This window comes from Pseudomyrmex gracilis, unplaced genomic scaffold (genome assembly GCF_002006095.1).
Source record: "Pseudomyrmex gracilis isolate BER0280 unplaced genomic scaffold, ASM200609v1 scaffold_220, whole genome shotgun sequence".
Classification (NCBI taxonomy): Eukaryota; Metazoa; Arthropoda; class Insecta; order Hymenoptera; family Formicidae; genus Pseudomyrmex; species Pseudomyrmex gracilis.
The window spans coordinates 109,102-117,566 of NW_018020804.1; the positions used below are offsets into that span (position 1 = coordinate 109,102).

General features: G+C 42.3%; 1 protein-coding gene across 4 annotated transcripts in view; it reads right to left on the minus strand.

Moving 5' to 3' along the window:
• The window catches only part of LOC109858725 (nesprin-1), a 65,646-nt gene that overhangs the window by 50,536 nt on the left and 6,645 nt on the right, over window positions 1-8,465 (minus strand). For 2 of the 4 annotated variants that reach the window (XM_020436251.1, XM_020436252.1), the window contains exons 2-10: window positions 5,914-5,975; window positions 4,916-5,011; window positions 4,705-4,788; window positions 4,488-4,580; window positions 3,505-3,683; window positions 2,676-3,078; window positions 2,428-2,586; window positions 1,790-2,333; window positions 38-1,721 (exon numbers count right to left, since the gene is read on the minus strand). In XM_020436251.1, the coding sequence (XP_020291840.1) occupies window positions 38-1,721; window positions 1,790-2,333; window positions 2,428-2,586; window positions 2,676-3,078; window positions 3,505-3,683; window positions 4,488-4,580; window positions 4,705-4,788; window positions 4,916-5,011; window positions 5,914-5,975 (3,304 nt within the window). The remainder of the gene's footprint in view (window positions 1-37; window positions 1,722-1,789; window positions 2,334-2,427; window positions 2,587-2,675; window positions 3,079-3,504; window positions 3,684-4,487; window positions 4,581-4,704; window positions 4,789-4,915; window positions 5,012-5,913; window positions 5,976-8,465) is intronic. The other 2 variants (XM_020436254.1, XM_020436253.1) reach the window with 1 other exon arrangement.

The window sequence follows — 8,465 nt, forward strand, 5'->3', positions numbered from 1 at the left end:
CCGTCAATTTCCTTCTTCGCTAAGCTCGACTACTCACTTCTGTCTGTAAGCTGCCCATTGCTGCGGAACCTCGCGCAACTGTTTCCTCAGATTTTCCACCTTCTGCGCGGTTTCTTCCCAGAAACGTTCGGCATTTTGCGCGGCGTCGATCAGACTGGTGTCCTTCGGTTTGTGCTTGTTGTAAACGTCGCTAATTCTCTTCAGAGTCTGCAAACAGCGCTCGACCTCGAGCACGGTGCCGCGGTTCACGAAGAACTCCTTGTTGCGTTGCTGAATACCGTCCACATCGTCGTTGTTAATGAGCGCTTGCTGCTCGGAATTGATTTCCATCTCGATCTCTTTGAGATATTGATAGAAGCTGGCTTCGTCCAGACGAAACTCGAGTCTCATCAGATGGAGCGGCGCGAATATAAGAACCTCCTTCCAGCGATTTTGTAGAGCTTCCACGGTGTTCGCAATGGGAAGTTGCTGATCGGCCGGCAGTATGTTTCGAAGATCTTGACCGGCCTTAACCAGATCTTGTATCCATTTCTCGTTGACTTTGCCGAAGAAATTTTTGTGATGTTCCACGGATTGACGATTGTCGATGTGCTTGTCGTTGATCATCGTTTCCGCGACCGACAGCCACTCGGAGATCTGCCGCTCGCACTCCCTGAACTTGGTCCAACGTCGCACGGATTCTTGAAGACGTTGTTCCCAGGTTTGCGCCGTCTGCGAGAGTTTGTTAAATCGTTCGTTGAGTTCTCTAAGAGTGGCTCCTCCCTCGGCCGTGTTCACATCGGCGTGACTGTCCACAGTCTTGACGATGCTTGCGAACACCTTGTTCTTCGACTCCAGCATGGACTTGTAATAGAGCGTTCTCGAGAAAAAGGCTTTGTGATGTTCCAATTGAGCCAACGCAGCGTCCCGACCACCCGCGAGATTGATATTGGCCAAAAAGTTTTCGGCTTCGTCCAACCACGCGGATATCTCCTTCTGTCCCGTCTCGAGCGATTCTTGTTGCACCAACAGTTGGTGATACAAGTGGAGTTGCATTGGTATCAGCGCGCGTACTTTAATAAGCGCTTCTTTCTCCTTCTTCAATGTGTTCATCATTTTGTCGACTTCGTCGCGAGACAGGTCCTGGATGAGGGTCTGAAACTTCTTGCTGATATTCTTGAACAGTTCCTCGATGCCCTCGACTTCGTTGTGAAGAATCTGCAGTTTCTCGCCGTAGGCCTTGATCCGTTCTGTCGAACTTAGTCCGGTGGTCGACAAGGCGGACTCGGCGTTTCTCAGCCAGTTCTGCAAAGTCTCCACGCCCGCCTTGTAGTCCTTTCTCGTTCGAATAAGATCGCCCGCGTGCATGTACTGCTTGGCTTCTTGGAATAGCTTCTCCCATCTGGACGTCAGATTTCCGTAACGTTCCTTCAGACGCAGAGCGACCGTCTCGTCGGACGTGGCGATCAGAAAACTCACGGTGTCGGACAACTGCTGGTACTTGTCCTTCCACACGCTGATATCCTGAAAGAATTCCATTTTCTCCTCTTCTGGAAGATTGAGGGCGGGTTCGGCGCGAAGCAGCCACGCCTCGAATTCGTCCGAAACGATGTTCCAGCGGCGCCAATAAGCGACGACTTCCTCGAGCATGCTCTGAGCACATCGCAAATCCATCGACACGTTTTTCCACTTCTCAGCTGTGTCGCGCATGAAGCGATCGATATTGAGACACTCATCTCGATCTGAAAACGCAATTTTCTAAGTTATCTCCGATTCAATAATTCTAATTATTAATACATCTCTTGCTTACCAATATTGCCATCTCTCTTGTACTCCTCGGCAACTTGCTGCATGTCCAAGTAAGCCTTCTGGAACTCCTGAAATATTCTGTTTTTCGAAACAAAGTTGCGATATTGCTCCAGCATTTGATGCACTTTCTCCTCCGTGCCGTACTTGACGTTCCAGCCTTTCAGCTTGGTCTCGACGAGATACAGGAAAGCTATCAGACAACATTTGTGCTCCAAGAACTTCAATTTCGTTTTTCTCTTGGCGGCACGATCGGGCAAGCTGTTGAAACGCGCGGACATGTTCTCCAAGTGTTCCAACTGTACTTGCTGCGCCAACGGCAACGAGTTTTTGGCACGCTGAAACTTGTCCGTCATTGCGGGCAGGTCGAGGAAGAACTTCTTGTGATCCTCCAGCTTGTTCGAGATTATACCCGCCGTGCTGTCCATCATTTCCGTCGGTATGTCGTTGTCCGAATGCAACAGAGCTTCGGCTTTCGCTAACCATCTACCGGCCTCTCCCAATTCGCCCGGTAACGCCGAGTCTAACGCCCAGAGCCAATGCATCATCTAAAGAAAAAACAAAACCAGATATCCAGTTTCTGAAAAAACTTTCTTACGATTTTTTTTTTTCACAAAAAAACATTTCGGAAAATTTTCTTACGAGCAATTCCATTTGATGCCACAACATTTGTATGTGCTTCCAGGAGTCTCGCGTGATGCTTATCATGCTGGACGTGTCGACCAAAGTCTGCAGTTTCTTGTAAACGATGAATTTCTCATCGGCCTCCGTTCTACACAGCATGTAATCCTGCAAGAAGAACTGTCTCACTTGACAAAGCGAAATGAGAAAAGAAAAAAAATCGCAAAATCTTAAATCTAACGTTTAATAAAATCTTGTTGCGAAAGTACCAAATAATTTTGCGGAAATGTGTTCGTTCTGTCGAGCTGATCGAGCTGTCTGATGCGCTCGTTGAGCCAAACGAGAAGACCGTCGTACTCCTCCTGTACGGCCGCGAACGAATCCGGAGCTTTGTTACCCGGTTCCGGATATTTGTGCAGAAATTGTGCGACGTAGGTCATGATTGATTTCTCATCGGGTTGCGGCACGTCCACGTCCTCGGGATCCAACAGTCGAGCGATGCCAAGCTCAACTTCGGCCACGTGAAAAGCTTTCTCCAACCTAGCTTTGTTCGTGGCTTCTCTCATGGCCGCTATGTTCACCAAGTTGGCTTTAATCGCGTCGATAATAGCCAGAAAGGCATTTCCGTCTCGCCAACTCTCACCGAAGTCTCGAACTTGAATATTCACGTCCCTGTGGAGAATCGCGATTTCGGTTATATAACAATTATATTACTTTGATACGTTACATTGTTTTTTTTTTTTTTTTTTATGGAATACATAAACTCGGCGCGATTCGTCATTTGTCGGGACTAAACCCTTCGTTGGCGGGGGGTGGTTGGGTCTCACTCGAGAGACCCAATCGGAGAAATTGACCGTAATTGGAATGTATTTAAAATAAGAACAAAAAGAAAATATGCGAAACAAAATTATTAAAAAAACTATCAATAGTTTAGTTCGCTATATATACTTGTGTAAAACGAGGCAAAAATTTTTTGATTGTTACAAAATATCAGGTCGAACGTGACCGGGGGCCACAGTCATCCGAAGGGCACGTCGATTCATCGACGGTTTGGATATCGAAAAAAAAAAATGCGACGCGACCTACTTAGGTACTGACTTAGGCAATGCATTGGTGACCCATTGAAGCAGGGTTTTTCGCGCCCCTTGTTTCCACTTTTCGCTGCTTATGCGTTTTCTCTCGCTCGCCGCTGAGCTTTGAGTGCCGAGACTTTCGAGGCTGCTCTGACTGCCCCAGGCCTGTCCGAGATATTCGAGAGCCCTCGTGTTCTCCTCGATCTAAAAAACGATCATCTAATCAATCGAGGTCGTGTCAAGTTTTTTTTTTTGTTCTCTTTTTTTTCATTATTATTATTATTATTATTATTATTCTTGTCGAGTCTATGGGAGATAAACGAGAGATTGTAGCTCGCTAATTGAAAATGCGCAATATCATGCAAGTGCATTTTAATCTTACTGTCTGGATGGATGCGGATATATATATATAGCATCGCGCGGTTATAAGGATCGCGTTAGGGTTCGCGATTTCCTCGCTTTTTGTTTTTGTCGCTACTCACCCGCTTGCGATCCTTTGATCGTAGCTTGTTTGTTGGAATAGACACGCGGTTAGCAGAGACAAAAGAAAGTGATGAACATAACTTACTTTTTTTTACTCGCGACGAGGATCGATTGCTTCTACCGCGCGCTCGCGATTTAATTGAAAAAAAAAAAACGTTACCTTGTTGCAGCCGATCGTTTCTTTCCGAAACAACATCTGTTTTTTTTTTGAGTTTGAGAATTGCAGTGTCGTTTGAAGATCGCGCGAGCGCGCGCAAAATCGATCCTCGTTGCGAACAGAATTTGAAAAAACTTGGTTGGTGCTGTTGCGCATATAATATTTGTACAGAAAAAAAAAGTTTGTATTTTTTTTTTATTATATACGTGATGTTATACGAGCGCTATGTAAGTTACAAAAGCAGCTACCGCATACTAAAGAGTAAATAATGGTGCTCTTTTAGCGTAGCTACCATTACGTACGAATTGCTTGTGTGTGTGTGTGTGCGTGTGTGTGTATGAAAATTACAAGCGTGACGAGATAAATACCTGGAAGTACAAAATAATGGTCCATATTAAGCCTAACACTACCGGGGGTCGTCCGTCAACCAAATCGGATGAGTTTATATTCACTAATTTGATCTGCGAAAGAGCGTGTCATCGGATTAGAAATTAATATATTCGTTGATTTTTTTTTTTCTGTTTTTACTTTGTATGCGGAGTGGAATAAAAGAAAGAAAACAAAAAAGAAAAACAACGCACGCACCTTTTTGCTCTGCAAAAATTGCAGCGCGCTATTGGCGTTGCTGAGGAAATGCGGTCTCTTTAAGTTGCGGCCTCTCTCGACCGGCTGGGAAAATTGAAAACAAAACGACGATTTTAGAGATTAGATAGACACACACGCTTCAGATTATTTATTTTTTTTTTATTTAAACAAAGGTGCGAAGAACAAAATAACAGTACATATTTTTCATTACCAATTTCTCGCCTGAGAGAACTTCGAGTAACGCGAGAAGCCGCGTGCCGTCTTTCAGATCCTCGATTAAATCGTCGACACGAAGCGGTGGAACTCTCTGCGCAAAAAAGAAATTTGCAAGTTTGCAATTCGCAATTTGTTTATGATGCGAGCGCGAAAATCAGATCTGGCTGTTTTTTTTTTTTTTTTTTGTTAATTTGAAAACCACTGTTAACAAATATCAGACGCGCGAAATATTGCCGAAACCTCTTGCAAGACGCGTTGCAATATTGCCGCGTGTTGCAAATTGCAGAAATATCGTACAACTCAATTGCAATATTTCCGTGAAGATGTTTTGCGCACAATATATTGCGGCAACATATTAATTAGCAACATATTAATTAGCAACGTATTAATTTCGCATTACTGCCGTGAGGTTTCAGCGATGTTTCGTTTTTTTTTTTTTTTTTCGACAGATTTATCGTCGGAATTCTGCGCGACTATCGACCGTCGAATTTGCATTAATTATTTTAATAAAAAACAAACAAACGCGTAAGAACGACCGCGTGAGAGGTGAGGAAGAAGCGTTAGCGGAGGAAGGACGCACATAAAATAGCGACGAGCAAGATACTTGGGCGGCCTTTCGTGTACATACATATATGTATATGTATGTCACGGAGCGCAAGTTTGCACGGCAAGTCGAGTTCTTGAAGGATGCGGAAGTGGGAAAGCACTAAAACTTGAGAGCCAGGTACGGACTAGCGACCGTTCGAGTTGCCACAGCGTATACACGTTAGCCAAAGCCGCATCACCGCGTTTTATTGCGCCGCGTATTAGAGATCGCGGTAGTACTCCAAATTACGTAATGATGAAAAATAAAAAAAATCAGCCAATCTAGAGCGCGCGCGTCGCGCACATCTTATCAGCATCTATTTGTCATCAGGCGCGCCGCCGCTCGTGTATGCGTTTGTGTTTGCTCTCTTCTCCCTAGAGCTAGCAAAGTGTGATCGATGTGCTCACCTTCGATAAATGCGAATTGATCCAGTTTATGAAAGTCTTCTTCTGCACGCGTTCTTGCTCGTCTGAAAGAAACAACGCAAACGATAACTTCAGGGTTCTTTCGTCTCTCTCTCTCTCTCTCTCTCTCTCTTGTAAAAATAATCGATGAATCTCCCGGAAAGAAATGGATTAGATCTAACTTAAATTTAACGAGATAAAAAAATTGGAAAAATAAAGATCTAATTAGATCTAAATTAAATCTAAATAGATGTAAAGTAGATCTAAATAAATGCAAGAACTATTAAATTTACACTTTTGTATATTTAAATCTACTTTAGGATCTACTCAGATCCACTATGTTAAAACTACTCAGATTTACTTAGATTTAAGCAGATCTGAACAGATTTGAGGCGATCCAGGCGCCAATATAATAGATCTGAGTAGATCAAAAGTAGATCCAATGATAAATAAAAGAGTGTAAATTTACATAGATTTGCTTATATCTATTTAGATTTATATAATATATATAATATATTATATAATACTCAGATCTATTATATTATATATATAATTATATATATAATATATTATATAATATTATATATAATATAATAGATCTGAGTAGATCAAAAGTAGATCCAATGATAAATAAAAGTGTAAATTTACATAGATTTGCTTGTATCTATTTGGATTTACTTTATATTTATTTAGACCTACTTTATATCTATTTAGATTTAATTTAGACCTAATTAGATTTTTATCTTCCCATTTTTTTTTATCTCGTTAGATTTAAATTGGATCCAATCCGTTTTTTTCTCGGGCGAGAATTTGTTTCTCAAAAACCAAGAGAAGAAGCTGCGCAATCGCGCGCGATGATTTTTATTATGAGACGAATATATAAATTATGCAAATCCGAGAAGATCGCGAGTGATTTTTCTGAAGAGGAAGACCTCGTCGAAAATCGTCGTTTCGCGACGAGTTTGTGTGTATGTTTCGCCGACTCTCTCGAGTAGGTACAAAGAATCGCGCCGACATTGGCGGGACGAATTAACGCGGTTTTATTTTTAAGTCTGTCGTCAACTTTTCTCTCCGGTTATGGAAGTCTCGGGCGAGCTACCAAGTGTGCGCAACTTCGCACACAGGCGCGAAGAAGGAGAGAGAAAAATAAAAATGTTGTCACGTAAGTTCTGGTTTTTTTTTTTGTCTCGTTCTCTGATCGCAAAACTGCGGAAAATGTCCGCAATTGCGCAATAGCGCGACACGCGGTAAAAAAAAAAAAACATAATCGACGAAACGATTTTGAGATAAGTTTTTTTTTTTTATCGCGCTCGTGTTTTCGTCGCGAAGAAGCGTCTTTGATGCGCACATGTAGAAACGAAATTGGAAACGCTCGCGACGAGCGCAAATCTGCAGCCCCGAAATAAAACTCTCGTCCCGTTTGATGTCCCGATTCTCCGGTGCGATTTTTTTCGAGAGTCTTCTTTCACGACGATCTCTCCGCCGCGATATATATTTTTATATCATTGCAATCGTTTGACGAACGAGATACGCATCGAGATACGCGCAAAACGCGACTTAATCAAAGAAATTCGACTTCGTTACCGAAACTTGCGTCGGGGATATTTCGCGTACAAGACCGCCATTCATTCACAAATTGGCGAGTAGAGGCGGCCAAAAGTTCGTTTGATCTGTCCGCGCGATTGGCGTAAATTTAATAATTTTCTTTCGTTTGATTTATTTATTTGTTCTTTGACAAGAGCAGCTGTGAAAAGTATCATCTATCACGTGCAACAAATTGCGCGAGGATAGATCGATGGAACAATTTTAATTACTGGGTTCAAAAACGGGGAGAAGAGAATTTTGGGAAGAGAAGAAAAGCGGGCGAAGAGTAGAGAGATATAGCGTTGCGCGCGGGGACACCCGTCGAAAATCCAGTGTGGCTGCAAAGTGGGGGACTTTCTTGGGTAGGGAAGTTGCGTCTAAAAGAATTTTTGTGTTTTCATTCGGGTTTCTTCCTTTCTCCAGTTCGAACCCGAAGCTGCTGCTGTTTCGAATTAACGTCGCGACTACGCGATGTAATCGCATCTTTCCGATTAAAGAGATTAGACCGGAACGACGCAAATCTTAATCTCACGCGTGTTAAAGATAAGAACTTAAGGAGGTGTTGGAGAGAAGATATGCCGTGGAAAATACACCCGAGACCCATCAGACATATCGAATGTCGGCGATCTGCTGCAAAGGATGCTGCGGAAACGTCGCAGGAATATATTTTGTTTTTACGAGATGAGAGGACAACGGTATGTTTCCACCGAAAAAATTGTATTCTTGTTTAGAGGATATTCCACTTACTTTAAGTATATTTTATACTAAAATAGGCGCCAACAAGAGTTTCTTATATAAATTAAGAGCCTTCTTAATTTAAGAATATAATTTAAGAATATAGTCTTTTTTGATAGTGAGATATATATGTTTTTCTATAGAGGCTTTTTATATTCTAATCAGTATATATTCTTATCAATATTACTATTTAGAGGATTTTCTTCTTAAAATAAGAAACTCTTCTTGGCGCCTAT